Source organism: Pezoporus flaviventris, unplaced genomic scaffold (genome assembly GCF_033815535.1).
Source record: "Pezoporus flaviventris isolate CSIRO_AGI_PZ_B2104156 unplaced genomic scaffold, CSIRO_AGI_Pfla_v1 ptg000013l, whole genome shotgun sequence".
In the NCBI taxonomy this organism is placed as follows: Eukaryota; Metazoa; Chordata; class Aves; order Psittaciformes; family Psittacidae; genus Pezoporus; species Pezoporus flaviventris.
In genome coordinates this window covers 42719270-42739318 of record NW_026892561.1, presented here as the reverse complement: position 1 = coordinate 42739318, position 20049 = coordinate 42719270, and the positions used below count along the sequence as shown (strand labels likewise).

Here is a 20049-nt window from a genome sequence, read left to right as displayed (position 1 = left end):
TGCCTTAGCATAGTTTCCAGGAGGATCTGCTCCATGATCTTGCCAGGCAACAAGGTGAGACTGACCGGCATGCTTAATATCCACAAAGAGCCTGTGTATTTTCTGGGTTGCATGTCCAGCTCTGCACAGACTACTTCAGCATGCCAGAACTGCTCTCACTGCAGTCAAACCAATTATAGGAGCTGAGGTCTGACCACAATTCCTGTGGTTTACATCAGGAACTGCAATGAGACAGGGGTGACAATGAAGATTTTGCACATTCAGGAGATGGCTTATTCTGGCTATTTATTTCTGAGGACAAGCTCTTGACAGCAATACATTATTTCCAGGTACTGGCCCTCCAATTCTGAAGGCCAAATAATGATGTCAGTTAATGCAATGCAGGTCTGGAGTAACTCCACAGGTCTCAATCTGCAACCTGCAATCCCAAAGATTGCCTTAAACCAAAAGACTATAGCATCTACATAGCATTTAGCAAGAGATCTGCGTTACAATGCAAGCATGGGGTCTGTTTAGCCTGAGAACTGATTGTTTTCTTTTTGCTAGCTCACTAAGAAATCCTGTTGGCATGTTCTGACAAGGATAACTTAATAGTTGCCAACAGAAACATGGCAGAATACTGTGTATTTCCTGTATGTATGAATGCCAGTTTAAAACAAACAGGAAAACAAGTCTTTCAGTTTGAAGGCAATTTATAAAAATCTGTCTGAATATTACAGCCACTTAGAAAATACCAGCACGGAAACATTTCTAGATGCTTAAACTAGAATGATTAACACAAGAAGGGCAAGAGTACTTAGCACTATGAATCGCTCTAAGAAACTCTAGAGCTATAAGCAATTTGTTAAGATGGGGAATTAGTCAGCAGCTGTCTGACCTGAGCAGGTTTGGAGCCACTGGTCACAAAGCAGGTCATGTTGCAGTTACTCTTCCCTCTAGTTGAGGTTAGAATCTGACCCAATATAAACAACAATAAATTTTGTAGCCTGAAGAAGCCGACACTGATGCTCCACTTCATTGCTTGGCTTGAGGGAAGCAGAGAAAATGGGCCATACACTCCAGACAGAGACTGCTGTAACTCTTGGGAGTCCTCTTGGGGCCCAGACCAGTCATGCTTAGAGGTAGGATCCCATGACCCAGTTCTGGGTTGAACAGTCCTGGGAAGCATGTGCTGTAATCATTCCCTTACTTCCCAGACGCTGGTCCAGCAAGCACAGACTGCCAGAAACCACTGATGCTGGGACACAATGTGTAGCACCCCAGGCTATGGTAGCTCTTGAGAAATTAGAGACCATAACCTCTAGTTATTAAAACAGATGACAATGTTGGAAACAGGGCATCCCCTAACTACTCAAAATAGTTGGTCTGGAGCAATATGACCCACTTATCATCACCCCCTCAGGTCAACTCTACCTCACTCACATACCCTGCTGCTCCTTGCAAGAAGCCCGAGGAGGACACCATAGCTAATTCCTCCCCAGAAATAGCTACCTTCACCTTTGTATTGCTGCTGAACTGCCTTTTCAAAACAAGCTCCTCCGCTCCCCCTCCAGAAGGAAATCAAAGCTTCTCTCAAATATACATCAGATGCCTCCACATAAGTCCCCCTACCATAATCTATGTCATTGCTCAAGTCAATCAACTATCCAGCTACTCCTCCCATTTTCCTATCCTCCTGCCCACAGTCAGAGGAGTTAAGACATGTCTGTATACGCTTCATGAGCCAACAGATGAGAAGGGTAGAGCTGTACAGGACCAACAAAATAACTTACTGTATCTGTCCCCTGCAAACCACTTATTGTGTGCAGCTTTTGAACAATTTACAATAGTGTATCAGCAATCCATAAAACAACTGGGTCAAAATTATTGACCCTGCCCTACTAATATCCCCAAGGAGCAACCCTTTGTTTCATATTGCAAAGGACAACACTCACCCAATGTCTATTAGTTTTTAATAGAAAGCCTTATATCTGCTCCTTTGTCCTTTCTTATACCTACCACCAAGTTACGATATAAAGCTTAACCCACGACAGAGCAAATGTGTGATCTGATACCCAAAGCAACAACACATCTCCTAATGCTATTGTGTCTTTGGTTCTTAAACTATTACTGTTTATTTGCTTGAAACATGGATGTCTAGATGATATATATATGTGCTAAATAACTTCCTTTGTCACTTACTTTCAGCATTAAGAATATTAAATTTTGTGAAAATTTGCTTAAAAGCCTTTCTGAAATCCAGACAAATAAAAGCCTCTGCCCTATATGCCACTTAGATGCTTTGGAACTACTGAAGCATCTCCTAAACAAAATAAATAAATGCCATGACTCATTTTACTAAAGCAGCATTTACTATTTTAATAAATAGTTTTGGCCACATTGTCTCATCTTGGCTTCTGAAGCGCTACAGTAATAGCAGAGAATTAGACTTTGCCATTGGGGTTTCTCAGATCAATCACCCAAAGTCACAAATGCAAGAATCTGGGAGGAAGAAAAGATAATAAAATTATGAACATTTTAATTCAACTGTGATACACAGTCCCAACAGCAACTGCAGGCTGGGTCTCAAACATGCCCTCCTGAGCCTGCAGCACCTAAAAGAATCAAAACCCAGGATTCACTTGGCAATAAACCCCACAATTCCTATCTTCATGCTTGAGAGTAATAAATTGCGAAGTCACCAGAGTTAAGGAACTTCACTTTTATCCACTTTAAGCTCCATCACACAGAAAAGGCTTGTGCAGAAGGTTTGTATTTATATATTTACATTTCAGCTGAACAATCTATAAATTTTAATTACAGTTGATGTTTAGAGCGTTCAACTGGAACCCCAGTAAAGCACCTTCTGTAGAAAGTTTAGATTGCTTCAACATGATACAGTCTCTGCCTCTGGGCTCTTGAGAAACTCTTGAGAGTAAATCAAGATTTAGGTTTTCTGTGCTCAAGTTAGTAGCACTTTGTGAAGGTCACTGGTTTGACAGAACTTGGAGATCCCCAGTTCTTCCAGCATGCTACAAGACACTCTGCCACACTCACCACCACAGAGGAAAAAGGTCCTTTGTGTTTTTGGAAGAGAATCAGACTGCAGCACACTTTGCTTTCACACTCTGCCTCTCACTGGAACTGAATTAAGCCCCTCTTCCTTCATCCACAACAGGCCTATTTCTTCAGGAAATTAAAAATCATTAATAGACCTGATGAGAGAAAAAACTACATTCTGCACACAGTGTTGCTGAAAAAAGCAAAGCTGCCTCAAGTTTGATGACTTTTTTAAGAAAAAAACAAAGTGATGAGGAACAAACTGAGGAAGAGCCTTAAGCTTCTGAAACACATAAGCCTGAAAATTAAAAATCTTAGCTCATAGTGTCAGCAACCCATTACATCACAGACGGCACATAATTAAATTTATAAAGGGTTTTCATTATTTTGGTTTGATGCTGGATACTGAAAACTAGTACGTTATTAATTTAAAAATTGTGTCAATTGGAACCCCCCCAAATAGAACAAGCAATTAAAAATTAAAGGTGGCTGCCTCAGTGGAAAACAGTCAAAAGCAATTTCAATCCTATAGAAATGAATTCCTACAAAATAAATTAAAAAAAAAAAAAAAAAATCAACCTCATGAAGATTTGGAGTTCTACAAAGAAATCATCCATGTTTATCTCCTGGAGGAGTACTGAGCTACAGTCTGGTCAAATAAAAACCAGTGAAAACAATAATCCCCAGTTAGCTCAGTAATCACATAAATGGGTCTGTATTCCAAGTCTGGACCTTCATTTTCAGTCCTAGATTTGTAGCAGACAGAAGAACTCTGCTCCCAGTTCCGGATGAGATCTCTGCGGCAGGGCTTTCCTCTCTTCTGAGGCCAGAGCCCCAAAGAATACTTACAGGGTGGAACTGAGAAGTGCACAGGATGGGGACTGCGATGAAGAATATAATCTCCATTCAGAACCTTCAATTCAAAAATAATTTCTTCTTCCAACAGCATGCAAAGGACATTCCTACCTTACATCTCCTCCCCTCTAAGGTTCATAGTTTTGTTCTCAGTTCAGTTTTGTCATCAACAGGTCCAAAACTTTTATTATCTTGTCATTTGATACAGATGAAGCTGGTAACTTCCAGTTAAGGATCAGTCAGACTAAAAATAAGCCAGAAAATTCCTGTGCTACAAAGCCCCTCTAACGTGCAATGTCTGCAGCTTGTCAATGTAATAAATATAAATATAAATAAAAATACTCTCTGTTTCAAGAAAGATGTCACATCTGCAAGCGGTGCTGAAGAAGTCTCCCTCTGAGCCCAGTCCATTCTCTTCAAATCAGTACTTGCATAACTGCAGTTTTAACCTTCAGCATGGGCAGCAGTGAAAGCAAACGGCTGAGATACTCTTGGTAAGGCACCACTGGGTCTGCACATCACATCTCCAGTGATGGAGAGCCCACAAATCTCTGCAGCTCCTACAGAACTCCCCTTGGCCACCCTGTCCCAGAGTGCCAAGGGAGCTTGAAAAACACGGAATTTAACACTCAGCCACTTACATATTCCAGTCACTTTCTATTTTATTTATGTGCAGGCACAATATCCTGATAAAGTAGAAGGGAGGCTGCAGCCATTCCATCTGCATTTCCTTTTATGCTAAGAAAGATAAATTGAGGCTGATTCAGAGGACAGATTTAAAGAACGCAGTATGTTACCGAGCCAAGCACAATCTTCCCAGGGAGCTGTTGTAGTGGGTTGTCTTGAGATCATGCCTTTATTTGTTTGCTAAAATAAACAGGCACCACACAAGACTCAATTCATATATGGGACACCTCTTCCAGTCCACTGTACCTTCCTATTTTGCTTGGTCAGAACTGTCTTACTCTGTTATTTATTGATGGGACCATTTCATGGCACATAGAAAATTAAAAATAATAAAAAGCTAATTAAAACCTTCTGTGCTTTCCTTTTAGCCTTCAGTAATCTACGGACCTGAAAGACATTTATATCCAAAGCACATGACAGCTTAAGGGTTTTTCTGCCTGTAATAATCCAAGGATATTTTCAATGGGTTTTAATACAGGCAAAACCAAAGACATTTTATGGAACAGTAGAAGTATTTAATAAAAAATCAAAATCAGTCAATCACCTTCTTAAGACTAGGTGATAGAATTCGATAGCAGGGATAAAATTCTCATAAATTCTGCAGGAACGGTTCAGAAGGCTGAGACAATAGTTATCATTTCCTTTTAAATTTCACTAGCACTTTTCCATAAGGAATGTTTTGAAATGCAAATGACCAGAGGAGTAAAATACAAATGCTTGAGCTTCCTACATCTCTCTAGACTTTATTTAAAAAAAAAAAAAAAAAATCCAAAACCACAATCAATTTTTGTTATTATTAGTTTACAAATCACAACTTTGAGAGACCCTGAATCCCTTCCCTCAGAGTGCAATACTAAGAGTTCTGGAACTCTGCTTCTCAAATTTAGTAATGAAGGCAGATTACGTTAATTTAAGGAGACGCCATGAAATCCTTCAAGTAGATGCAGATAGAGGCTACACATTGTCTGCTTTGTTTGGGAGGGGAAGCCCACTGGAGCCCTGCCATACTAATAAAGCGCTCCCTGCACACCAGTTCACACGTGGGGCTAAATCTGAAGTGACATTTCTCAATGAAAGGAGCAGTATTCACTCGTGTGCTCAGCATTTTGATGTCCACCAAAATCTGGCAAACATGATTATAGAGATCCAGCAGGCATGCCACAGCTCTGTTTAGTCCTCATGGCTTAATGCAATGCTATGCAAAAAAAAAAAAAAAACTAAAACAGATCAGGCTGCCTTGGGACAGCACTCTGGGAGTGTGATTTCATGCCAATGGATGGACTCAACACACGGTTTGCAACTCTTACACAAGGACAGAATATCTAAACCAAAGGGGACAGCTTTATCCACCCTTACGGGGGCAGTTCAGCATCCTGCCCTCCAACTATGAGCCAGGGCAGAAACCTTGGGGTTTGGGGACTAGCAATGTTTATTTGTGCTACTCTGCATGGCATTTTAATTAGTAACTGTGTGCATTTAAAACCTTTGAATGGACACACAGGGGCAGTTGTGCAGCCTGGCTTTTGTGTTTCCACTCTCCCAAAAAAATCCTGTTTGAAGACATCAGCAGGAGGTTAATGGAAGCTTTGATAAAGTTCTCCAAAGCCTTTTATTGTTGCTCAACTACAGACTGGACTCTGCTGTCTCTCTGGCTGCTTTCCAATTAATTTAGTAAACTGCAGACACAACGAGAAAATTTAGAAGCCCATCTAAATGTTTGGTAGCCACAAACATTATTTTTTTTTTTGGCACAATCTCCTTCCACATGGAAATATTTCCTTCACAGTTGTTTGAGGTAAGCATGCAGACTGGACAGCAAGCTTTGCAAATGTGAAAATGTCAGTGTGTGCTGCCAGTGAAAAGAAACATGCAGTTAAATAGTCCAGAGCAAATAAAAGCTGCAGGACCCTATCTTCATCTCTGCCAGTTTGGTAACTATTCATCTGTACCAGCACCACTGGGAACATCACTGATCTGATTTGATGCCTCCTAAGAGCAGATTTATGTAATTTAAATATGGTCAATGCTAGACAGTCCTGAAATAAACACTTTTTTTCTCCAGAAGGATATGTAACTAACCTCCTTTTCCCACAGGAAACCATGAGATCTCTTTAAAAATGTAACCAAACTTTTATTTAAATGCTGCTATTTCTCCTTGGCTCTATCCATCATGCAACTTGTCTAAGCTGTTCACTGAACCCTGAAGCTGATTATTTACTAAAGGATCTTTAGAAAGCAATGGTTTTTTCTTCTTTCCAACCAAGACTTGTATCCCCCACCTTGAATACAAATTCATGGAAATGGGTGGTGCAGGCGGATTTGCTAGCAAGCAGGCAGTTATTTTAATTATTATTTCTTTGTGGAAAGCTGTAGTTGGCTTAAAATAATAATTTAATCCCTCCCAACAATAGTTTTCCCGGTTTTGTTTCTAAGACTGGAGCACGTATGCTTATAAGTACGCATTCATTACAGACCATCAGTTAAAGCCTGTGCAAGAACACAGGGTTGTTAATAAGAAACTCCCACTTGCATCTGTCAGCTTGGAGAAGCTCCTTACGCAGACACATTATTTTACACACATAATTAAACATGCAGAAGAAGAAATCTAAAGTGGTCAACAGATGACATCTCTGAGGCTCTGAGAAATTTGCCCATTCAGAAGTATTCCTAACTGTCTGCTTTCATGCAATTCCCAGATTTCTTGTGTGGGGATCACTTATCTTCTTTCTGGATCTCCCACTGCATTTATATCTGATAAGTCTGTGATTTCCCAAAATACACTGGTTTGCTTCAGAACTCCTCACAGTAACTCCCTCCAGTGTAAACCTTCAGACAAAAAAAAAGCCAAAACACAACTCCCTCAGAGAGACAAAGCGAAGGAAGAAGGCGGGAGGTCACTGTCCTGCACAACCTCGCAGGTCACCTCACCGACTACAGCAGGTGAAACCCTACAACTGCCCACAACTTGTCTCAAGCCTTCTGCTTGAAAACATGCGCACAGGGCAGGGGGTGGAGGGGGATTGCTGTTTGTAACCAGCAGACAACTGCAAAGCCTTAGAAACCATGCTGGTTTAGATTCAAAATGAGAAAGTTGCATAAAAATAGCCTGGAATTCTGCAAGATACTGCAACAAATCACCCAGAGTGTCACGCTTACCGATCACCCCTTTTTCAAGTCCCTGCCTGCTAGTTTTGAATCTCTTTCCCCACTGAATTCACGCTTGCCACAGCTCCATTTGAGGAACAAGAAGACTGCTGATCCATCATCCTGAGTACAAACACCTTTAAAGCAAAACACCCCTTTGCAACTCCCCTGTTCCATTACCCTGACATTTTGCAGAAAAACAAGAATGCAGCAGCTAGAAGTATCACACACACATCCCATACTCTGGACATCTGGCATGCATCCAGATGTTTGCCAAGAGATTATTTTAAATCAGGCTCATGGGAAACTGGGTGTCCAGGGTGCTGTGACTGTTTAAACACACCCAACTACATGCACGAGTTTCCTCTGGGGTTTGTGTGCTTGCAATAGGATGCCTGTATCCTTTGGCTGCAGGGAACAAGTAACTGGAAAGGGTGGGACCATGCTGGTAGCAAGAACTTTTAAAAACAAAAAAATAGATAAAAAAAAATTGAATTGGCTCCTGGATGTCTGGAAAGCTGCAGCCAGGTACTGCTGTGCCCAGCATCTGCAGTGCCACTCATTCCTCTGGGGCTTACCCACCTCCACAGCTTCCCAGCTGGGCTGTCCAACTTGCTGCAAACCCCACCACTTTACAACTGATCCAAAACACTCTCCTTGCAACAGCCTGCCCCAGCACCTTAATCCTGCCCTCCACAACACCCTGAACATCACCAGCACTACCCTGTCCCCACACCTCCCGAGGGAGCCAGGCGGGGAGCTGGACTGGAAACTCCACCAGCCGTGAAAGGGGAGCTGATCTGCATGAGCCTCCCGATGTCCCCAGCAGGCACAAGGGAAGGGTGATGTCAGAACAGAGAATGACTTATTTGCCAGCTTACACTATTTAGAGGGCCTGTGAAACTGTCACACAACTGTATGAGGAATCCTGTATTCCAGATCACAAAGCTTCTTCCCCGGCTATTTGGATGATGTCTTCCTTAGGGTTACACAACCCTTCAAAATCATGTTTCAACACAACAGTAAACAGCTCATCACCAGGACTACATTTTAAGAAAAAAGGTTAATTTTGGTATAGCTGATCATAAAACTACAGCACTCTGAACAACTACAGATCTTGCTGTTTCTGAAAGCAAAAATAACTTCTTTCATAACCTCCCTATCGATAAGGTTCTGACTATGCTCGTAAATATCCCCACATACAAAATCAAACAGTTATGTTCACTCTTGGTGAACAGAAATGATTTACTGTTACTTATACTGAAACCAGAACTATACTCAGAGAACACGATGGAGTGCAGAGAATCAGATGAATCGATCAATCTTCAGAGTATCTGCTAATTTTATTTTCCAGTAGTAGTTCAAGGTTATTCAGGCAGTCACCTAACAAAAGCGCTGCAACTGAAATCTACTTAACAATGGGTTTTGATGTTTCACTACAGAGCAGTTCTTTAGAGATGAGTTATAAATATCCAGGAAAGCTGCACATTAAAAAGAAAATACTGAAAACCTTAGGTTTCCTGGCCTTGGCATGTGTTGCTTTTGATCTGCCTGAGCAACTATTACTTTGTCAATATGAGGAGTGAACACTGACCAAGGGCAATGCATGCCCATGAATTTTTACTGGCTGCAAACGTAGCTCTGCACAGGCTAAACCATGCCGGCAGAATGTAAGACCTTATATGCATTTTCTGTGCTGTTCTGTACAACACGTGAGGAATGCTAATCAGCATTTGAAAGGAAATGTGGGCTTTCAAAGAAGACCCACCAAAACGCAAAATGGGAATATACATTCCCCTACCAAGAAGTCCAGGTAGGACTTGTTATTCATCTGGAGGCAAATAACTCCCACTTCTGCCCTCTGCCATTTCTAACTTAAAACACAATCATTCTCAAAGGATTAGTACCTTTCAGATTTTTTCCCTTTTAGTAATGGAATTAAGAACATAACAAACAAACCTAAAGGCTAAACAAAATTGAGTAACAGTTGATATTTTCCTTCCCTGTACTGAATGTCAGCATTTTGGGTTCATCACAATTTGGCCACCACCACCACAGCCTGTCCCAGAAGAATACTCAATTCACGTGGATATCCTCGGCAGTGCTCAAATCCTGGTGGCACCGTGACCTATTTTAGTTCCTGCCTGGAAATGGATACTGAACAACCGCAGGGCTCTGAGTGATGGTGAGGGACCGGGGGAGCATACAAAAGAAGGGGGGAAGGACTGCAGCAGCGCCAGCCACACTGCTCTGCCTTTGAGATGAAGCAGCTTTGAGACAGGTTAACAGACAGCTAGACAGGCAAGGTGTAGGAGATTGCCGAGACAAAGGAACAGGGGAGAAGAGAGAGAACAAAAAGAGGGAAAAGTGGGACAGAGAGCCTGAGAAATTCGTAAGAAAGATCAGTTCTTGATCCTGAGCACAGGCAGCTTGAAAACATCCAGTCTGATGCAATGGGAGAAAGTAAGTTTACTTATTTATACTGTATTTTATCCTAATTGACACATCCAGCCTTCATCTAGCTGTGCTGGTCCACTTAAGGAAACCCTGAGTCCAAGGTAAGCTTAACAAGGTAACAGTTCACCAGGCAGTCTGTTTTCTTCAGAAATATCAACCGTTTGAACTCCAACAAGCATATGAGCCAGAAGGACACCCATCCCTCATAAAATGCAAACAAAACAAAGGGAGCAAAGCAAACAGCATGAGTTTGGATTTTTAAATTGTATTTAAAGCTTGTGTAGGCTGTTCCCCCCTCCCCACTGCTCCCTGCGCTTGTGAACGTCTTTAGCATCCGAGCAAAACCTTGTCCTTGCGGCGCTGTCCCTTGGGCACGCACACAGATGAGCTTAGATGTGAGCCTGGCTGTCAGGTTGGAAACCTGAACAGCTCAGCTATGATATTTAATAAAAATATAAACTGTTTGGTGCCTTTTTAAACAGAAACCCAACAAAAGCTTCCTGCTTGCTGTGAACAAGGTCCCTTTGGTGAGAGATTTGCTTTTTAATTTTGAACAGCTTCACAGCATTACCCTTAGCAATAAAAAAGAAAAAAAAAAAGGCAAATGGAGATTTTGAGCTATTCAGTCAACTGTCTGGTAAGGATTCTCACTGAAATTAGCTTCTCCTAGCAGCATCACGTAGGAATTGCCGGTTTACATCCCTTCCACAAGTCATTTCACATCTTTAAAAGATGGACAAAGTGCTCATTTCATTTGATCGAAAACAGAAAGCCACAAAAGCCACCACGGCTGGTGGAGACCCTGAATATCAGCATTTCTCAGTACTAATTGTGCTAAGGGTGCTGGCTCCATGTTTCAACAGCTCAGTGTTCCATCCTTTGCTTTCTTTAATTTCTTTTTAAGCTTACATGGGAAAAGAATATCAGCTTTCATTTAAAAAAAAAATCATTATACTAAATATATACAATAACGAGCTGAATTCACCATTCAGAATGTCTTAAAATGTCACAACATTGAAGTATTTCACTTGTAGATAGAAATTTTTACTTGGATCAAAGCCTAAAATTTAGCTTCTCTCTTTTAAAAACAAACAAAAGCTATGAAACCCAGGACCTTTTCAAAGGAAGCAGGGAAAATATATTTTCAAATGCTTTTTCGTCCTACTCTGAATGGCAAAAGCTTATTTTCATTTAAACATTTTTCTGAAGTATTGGAAACTGAAAAGAGTTTCTAAACAAAGGGGGAAAGTAAACTGCTTCATTTCATTCTCTCCAGGAGTAAAATGGCAAAAGCAAACAAACACCTGTGCCTTTCAGCTGCACCTTTTAAGTCATTGCAACACATTTCTTCAGTTTAGTGCTGAACACACCAGTAACTGGTTTATCATTGTTTTCTGTCCTTCTCCCAAGGCATGCCACCTTCTATAGGGGCTGGCATTCTACTGAATGTTGGAAAGCATAGGCATAAGATATCAAAACCAATAAAGTCGTTTATAGATTTTCAGCATTAGTAGTCTCATTTTTATTAGCAAAACAGAGAAAGAGTGTTATTAAAGGAGGATCTTGGCTCTAATCCGACTTTAGAAATTGCTCCAAAGAAACCAAGGTAGCTTTACATTGTGTAAGAAAGGTGCGAGATCAAAACCAAGCCTGTGGCAGAGCTCTATCATGACATGATTTCTTTATAATAAAATATAGCGAAAGAAAATTAGTGGCACAAGAATTTTAATGCACCCCAGACACACATTTACAATGATTAAACAGATCAGTACTCGTAAAACCCAAGGGTCCAACTTCACAAACCTTTACTCAAGCAAGCAGTTTCATTGAAATCAATGAGATTATTTGCATATGTAAGGACTATTTATCTCAGTTGAGATCTGTAGGTTTAGGCCACACATTTCTATTTAGATCTTCTAGGCAGCAGAATACACACACTTGGATGAAGAATGGAAGAACACTGGCACCTTGGAGTTAATTTTCATTTGTACCAGTACAGATTTCTCCAGCCCTCTGAAGCATTTGATAGACTGGGCATGTTTCAAAATTGGAAATGTTGGCAAAAATACAGATTTTCTGATGTGAAGAACTGCTACTCATGGATAATAAAAAAAATCAATTCTTATTTGCATATTCAATCAGATTTCAGTTTGCATATTAAAGCATAAGATGGTAGAATTTTCACACAGTAGATGGATCCCACTCACTTATTCATGCATATATGTATCCACTAATCCTTACACATGCCAAAATCAGTGAGAAATACTCTCTGCTAGGCATTCATAGCACAAAAACACTGTCCCTGCTGCTGTTCTCAACCTTCTCTTTTCGTATACTGTATGACAGCATTCTCCCACAGCTTTCTCCCAAGACTCTGTAATAGCCCCTGTTCTCTATTAGCCTTCTTTTCACCAGGCAAAGCAATAGTTTCAATTTTTGAATCATAATTTAAAAGGGATGCTGTCAACTGTATGTGTGAAGAACAAAAAACACTGGACCAGATTTTTCAAAGGAGCTTCAGCATGGACTTGACAATTTCACTTATAACTGTCACTGCAAAACTGGACGTATCTCTGTTAATATTGAAATGTTCTTGACTACAGCTAAAATTTGTAGATTTAGACTATGCATAGCTACTTTTCACATGCATCTATTAGGAAACAGAATTAAAAATATTTCTATAGGCCAGTACTATCCAAATACACAAAATTAATATTGTCCCATACATCATAAGTCTAACGATAAATGATAACCCTGTAAGCTATGGTCTAATGTGCTGAATGCTTGCAACATCTGTGGGACTGGAAGGCAATCAGCGCTGTGAGCGATTAGATAACAGGTTTGACGGTCTTGTAGCCAGTCTGACAGTCTGGATACCTAATTTACATATAGAAGAGTGTCATATTCAGATACATTTTGTGCATTAAATTAAAAATTCAACTGGAAGCCTGTGCTTGAAACCCTAGCAAGCTGCAAACAAGAAATGTTTTCATGTAATTAAAGGAAAAATTGATACAAATGATCATCAAAACTAAACCACAATCTGCTGCAGCAGCCTTTGTTAGGTCAAGCACAGGGGACTGAAAAAGTAGAACTGGGTTTCTGAAATAACCAGGTATAAACAGAAATAATATATCACTCTCCCAGCTGAGTGAAACACAAAAAATCAGCCATCATAAGATGAAGGCTCATATAGGATTTCTAAAGCAATGTCAGCTCTGATCAATTGAAACGTGGTTAGCAGCAGGTTAAGAAGGTATCTATTTAACAATGGGACAGAATCTAATTGACTTTGCAGGAGAGGAAAGAGGGCATGAAGGCAAGCCAGCATCAGCTCATTCTTCTTTTTCAGTCTTATTCATCCCTTTTTGGAGGGGGCAAAAAAACAATCCTATGCTCCCCAAGTGCACATTTTGCTCTCTATGAGCACCAAGGTCACATTTGTACCCATGTGCAGGATCTCCCTTACAAAGGGCCAAGCTGCTGGTGACCCTGGCTCGGTCCCTTTGCACCGCCCTGGGCAGCTGTACTGCTCTGCCTCTGAAGAATGCCTCTCCACATCCTCACAGCATGCTGCAGCAGAGCTCTGCTCCCAGCAACAGGAGTCAAACTCTTCTGTTTTTCTAGCTCTAAAGAATTTAAACTATCCATATAAATAATGAGAAAATAGGGATTTGACCCAGTTACACATCTTATGACTCCTTGCATTCATTTGCTAACGCTAAATGTACTGGAAATCACAGCTTTCCTCAAAAACAGGCAAAAGAGAGAGGAAGAGAATTTGAGTTCAGGTTCCTACCTGCTTGGTTAGTTGTCACAGTGACTGACACAGCTTGGTCCTGGCTGGGATTTTGCTTGGACACTCCATTCACTGCCCAAACTTCAAAGGTGTAGTTAGTGTGTGCCAGGAGGTCAGTAATGGAGACTTTGGTGGTTTTCAAGCCATTCTGCTGGGGGCTGAAGTGCACACCACTGCCACAGGACCGGCAGCGGCTGAGGTCACCAGCTCCGCACCTCTTGCACACCACATTGTAGGAGACATCTTCCCGACCACCTTTGTTCTGCGGGGGGCTCCATTCCAAGTTCACTGATGTCTCATTGACATTGGAAATCAGGTTCTGGGGAGCAGAAGGAGGGCCTAGAAAGAAAAAGTCCATGTTTTTAATATGTGCAAAAAGCCTACATAGTGTCTTCAGGCTTAGGGTCCTGGGTGATAGTGAGCATGTGCAACTCCCAGTTAAGTCAAGGACAGCAGAGACCACAGAGAATTTTATTTCTCCATGTCCTTGATAAAGGTGAAAAATTAATTGGTAAACCAAACTGATCTCTTCATCTGATCAATTAGCAGTATTTTCCAGATCTAAATGAGCTTGAAAGCCCAGTATTTTTTCAATTTCACTATTTGGACTTGTTATGAAAAACGTAACATTTATGTATTTTACATGCAGTTTTCCATGACCTCCCAAGAAAAACATTAAATGCACAGAACTCCCACTTCACTGGAGATTTTCAAGGTCCCCCATTACCTACAGACAGATTCTCACTGAAATTGCTGATCTCCCGATATTTTTTTCTTAAGAACAGAAGTGCAGTATTTTCCAGACAAGTTGATGTCAGATGGCATTCAGTGAAGGCTGAAGCCATCAACTGGGAAATGACACTTTGGCATGCAGGAAAGAGAGCTGATTAGAAAGCTGGACACAGAACCAGGGCTTTGAAGGGCAGAGAATGAAGGTTACAATAGGGGAGTGCTGGAGAATGTGAAAGAATTGGAGAGGAAAATATGGTGAGCAGCTGAAAGAAGAGCTGATAAAAGAAAACTGGGCAAGAACAAGAGACCATACAGAAAGCTTGGAAACAAGGCTGAATCAGGGACACAACACAGGCTCTTGCACCACAGGGACAGGAGACACTAAGACTCATAAATATGCTGCCAAACAGTTCCCAGCTGGTTCCAGCACAGGGACTGTAGGATTTGGGAACAGAGCTGCTGGCAGGATGCAGAGGACTCCCTGGGCAAGAGAGGTGCAGAGCTAAGTGAAGGGAAGGGGCGGCAGAGACAAAGCAGAGCCCGCAGGAGGCAGCTCCTCTAGGCACCTTCAGCAACCTGCTGGGACTGTAATGGTCGGTTCTGCCCGACTGGGCAAAGTGCCTCCAGCAGCGCCCTGCCTCCTTCTGTAACAGAAATCTTATATGCTGAGATCCCCATGGGCCCAAAACCAGTAAGAAAACTGAAAATGCAGAAGAGCTAATCCTGTGACTCTTAATCTGATTTCAATACAGCCGAGGTGAGACACTTCTTGTACCCTTAAATTTAACAATAATGATTCTGAGTAACTCTATGAAACAGAGGGGTATTTTGCACATCACAAAAAGCTTCACTGAAAGGCTGGAGTAGAGCATGAGGGGACTCTGACTACACACACAGTACTTTGAGACAGGACATAGGGTAAATACTATATCAAATAGAAATGAAACAAAGAGTGAGAACAAAGCTTGCAAAATGTAATGATCCAGACCAGAATACAGTAAAAACAGCAAGTCTTAGTAATTACTCAATGCTTTAAACACAAATATTATTACCATGAAAATACTGGGAATAATTCTGCAGAAAGTCCCAAATTCAATTTTTATTCAAGAAATAGGAGAGTTTGTGAAACCTTCTTAAATTTTATCAAAACACATTTGATAGTTTGAATGCAAAAAAATGTTCAGCCAGGTTTCCTGACAGAAAATGGACAAAGTTCTGACAAGTTCCATACCAGGTTTTCCATTGCTGTTATTTGCCAAATGTTATGAAACTGGGGGGGGGGAGATACGCCAACAGTTTAATTAAGTGTATAAATAAATCAATCATAATGCCACATGCCAAAGGTACAAAAACAGCCATCAAGGTAAAATGGGAACCAAATACATTATGCTGAAACTCTGCTGAAATGAAAGTACCTCAAGTGTAGCAGTGGTTAAGCTGCTAAGAGGTGGCTATGGCAAAGATTAATTCTGGTTGCCTTGATTCATCAGGTGCATCTAAAAGGAAGCCTGAGACCTGAGCACTCTGTGGAGGATAAGGTTTTGAGGGCTGTAGCCTGTCCTTGGGTCTGTGCTTGAAGCTGCCAGGATGTAACACATTTTCAGCAGGAGACAGAACTTTTCTTTCAAAAGAGGCAGGTTAGAAAAAGAGACTTAAATTACACAGAGGTCAAATGTATCTAGTTATCTTCAGTACCTAAATGAAAGGCCTCTACTGCAACAGTAGCTGAGCAAAGATTGTTTCTCTGCAGTCACTTCAGAAATACAAAATTAATATATTCATTTTGAAAAGAGGGAAATCCTCCCTTCCTGCCAAACCTTTGAAGCACTCTGAGTTAATCAAGGCTGACAGGTAGAATTACTGCAAGAAGAGAGAGCCGGGGCCAGCCCCTGCGATGGGGAACCCTCCTGCTCACTGCACCACCAGGCTGCCATTCCTGACATTTATTTATACACTGGCAGCATTTAGGATTTCTAACGACAAAACCCTTTTATTCAAAGATCAGTTACCAAACACAGTAAGAGACATTTCCTGCTCCAAAAATGCTTAGAAACTAGCAGGGAAATAAAAGGGAAAGAAAGTGGGTTTTATCTCTGTTAATTACATGGAAACTGAGGTAGAGAGATGTGGTGAGATGACAAGGGCACACAAGATGTGCCTTGCACATCTGGGAATCAGTCACAACGCTCCCAAGTCTCAGCCCAGTGCCTTTGCCCCATCACCATCCCTCCTTCTCCCACAAGCTGGGTTTGTCAGCTCCCCTGGGCAGGAGAAAGCAGTCTCTGCTTAGCCTGCAAATACATAAGCCTCCTTTTCAAAAGAGGAGCCACTCCAGCAAGTGCAATGAGGTGGAAGACATTGCTGCAATCATGAACTCAAGCAGCAGTGCAGGAACTGCTGAGCAGAAACTGATCTAAACTCATCTACCCTAAAACCCCTAAAAATTGCCTCACACCAGGGCTCTCTCTTCAGGGCAGGCAGGTGCACAAGGTTGCATTAGTCCTTCAGCACTATCAAGGAGGCAGGAGAACAAGCAAAAAGACCTCCTCAGAGGTCTGTCCTCCCAGTGGCCATTCAGCTCCTGGAAGCAGCAAGCCCTGCACAGAAACTGCTTCTATGGGAAACAGCAAGAGCTTAATGGCGAGAAAAAGCAAAAGGTGTGTTCTTACAGATCATTCGCTTGCTGCAATCACATAAGTGAGAGCATCGGCTCGGAGCGCAGCCAGGAGGGCTGAGATAAGGTGGTGCCTGTGCAAGCACTTCACCTCCCTGAGCAACGCCAGGCACTGCCAGGGCTGCCCTCGTTTCAGGGGAATATTTGTGAAGCAAAGCACTCTACATGAGGAAGGTTCATACTGCCACAGTTTCAGCATGAAAGATGTGCCTTTTAGCTCAGACACAGCAGCCAGTTTGGGGTTAAACTCAGACTTGCTCTGATGTCCATTAAGGTATTTTCCAAGGCTCTAGGTCCAGTTTCACATGGGAAAACATGCCAGAATGAATCAAGCTCCTCAGAAGCAAAAAGTCAGTAATTAGTATGTGGGACAGGGCACTGCAGTGTCTAAACAGAGATGCAATGAAGTGGAAAACCAGGGAAGCAGATGCTTGCAGGTCACAGAGATGAGCACACCACCTCCAGTATGAAAAGGAAGATGCAGGGGAGTCTCCAAATGGTGGGCTGACATTACATGAGGGAAAAAGCAATTTCTTTTCTTTCTGGAGCATAGTCATCAATAGAGTTGTTGGCACTAGGAGTGGGGAATAGTTTCAGATTGATGGGCCTGGTTTCAGATGTTGAAACACAGGGCGTATCTGCTCCTTCCTTCAATGGTGATCAGGATTTGCTGTGTTTCTGACAACAGAGCCACTGCTGCTAGAAGAGACGAAAACCCTTTCAGGGCCATGGCAAGCTGGAATTGCCAGAGCAATTCCAGGACAAACCCAGCTAGCAGGATCCTGCAGAAAGGGCGTCCTGCCAGCCAGACCACTGCCCTCACACAAACCCTCTATCCTCTGTCAGCAAGATCTAGCTACAGGGCAGCTGAGAGGGAAGACAGGGAGCTGTGCCTCTGAAAATTGTACCAACGTCTGTGATTTTGTTCTGAGTCCCATGATTTACAGCATTGTCGTGGTTTAAACCCAGGACAAGCATTTTTCTTAAAACTCCTGCTGATGGAAGCATACTATTGCACGAACCATTTGGAGCTCTGGAAGCATGGAACTAATACTGCCACACTGACCAGAAGAGCTTAAAATCATGACAGTTCCTACAGGAAAAATAAATCTAGACATCTGTTATTTTGAAAAACTAATTTTAAAGTTCATTTTGTGATGTTAGGAAGCCAGATGCTCTCGCTTCCCCTGCCCAAGACAACAGAACCTGAGGGATGGAACTGCAGAGCCACTTGCACTTCTTCCATCAGGGACTGCAAAGAGGACACAGTTTGACCATGGGGCCTGAAAGCCAGATCCCCCAACCCAGAGCATTTACCATCACCATCAGCAGACACTGGGGTCTCCTCTGTGGGAACACAGGGAACGGAAGTTTTTCATTTTATTCCTTCCTGGGGCTCCGTAAATCTTGCTTCACAATAAACCTATGGAAATCAACTCAGCCATGAAACAAATGGAAAGGCCCTGGGTGGAGCAGTTCAGCTTGTGTGTCAGGACTGAGGAAAACATTCAAGAGTCTGTTTAGCAACAAATAATCTTTGTCAAGATAATCTTGCTATCTTCTTCAACCCTCCTATTAGATTAACTGAAACATATTGGGCAATGCAGATTGTTTTTCTTTTGCTTGCTGCAATAAGCTATAGCTATTACATCTATCTGTCTCTTTCATCCACAGATACAGATCTGTCTGTCCTAAGGACAATGTTGTATCATATGTCAAATGAATATTCAGGAAAACTAGAGCTTTTAAGGTGTTAACAAACGAGCCTTACTTTTGCTAAAAGAACAAAAGTATTTTAGCACTCTTACTACAACCTTAGGCTGCATTTTAACTTTTCATCTACCAACATTTCTCTCCCTCATTTCCTACAAAGCACTCAAGTCCCACTCCAGTCTGCACGCCACTGCAACACTGATAAAGGCCTGATGAAAACCATGACAAGGGCATGGATCAACACCTGACCGGCTCCCTCCAGACCACACAACATCTGCGTGTACATGACCTGTGTGTCAGCTCTCTGTGGATTACAGGTCTTTGTGGGTATAGTTAAAGAGCCTCTGTGATTCACACCAGGGATCAAGTCTGGTCCAAGCACTGAAGCAATTCGCGTACAACTTCCGCAGTGAAGACCCGGTAATGAACTCACTTTCCGGGACTGACCTGTATCTGTGGGGTACAGGTGGCAGGAGGCCATGGCTGTGAAGTGAAGCAGGCTGCAGACTAACACTGGGCATAATGACATTTCAGTAAACTGTTTATTTGCAAGGAGAATAAATTGCTACCCTGCATACTGAGTGATCATCAGAGGTTGTCATCTCAACCATCAATAGGTTGGTTGCCTGTTGTTCGAATGCCTGTGCTCCTGCTGAGGAAGTTATCCCAAAGCCTCTTTCTTCCTGCCACTAAGGGATAACAGAACAATTGTAGGAGGTTCAACCTAGTGGAATTGGCAAAATCATTCTACCTAGGAAAAAGAAAGTCTGAACACAATGAATGTTTTCAAAGTCAAATAGCACAAAGGCGATTAGACAAAGAGGCCAGGTTGGATACGGCTTTGAGCAACCTCATCGTGTGGAAGGTGTCCCTGCCCATGGCAGGGGGGTTGGAACTAGATGCACTTTAAGGCCCCTTCCAATCCAAACCATTCTATAATCCAATGATT

The 20049-nt window shown here is 42.0% G+C and overlaps 1 protein-coding gene across 3 annotated transcripts in view; it reads right to left on the bottom strand.

The window, feature by feature from the left end:
* EPHA4 (EPH receptor A4) overlaps positions 1-20049 on the bottom strand; it is a 360887-nt gene that overhangs the window by 35295 nt on the left and 305543 nt on the right. For all 3 annotated transcript variants that reach the window (XM_061453043.1, XM_061453045.1, XM_061453044.1), the window contains one exon: positions 13982-14320. In XM_061453043.1, coding sequence (XP_061309027.1) covers positions 13982-14320 — 339 coding nt within the window. The remainder of the gene's footprint in view (positions 1-13981; positions 14321-20049) is intronic.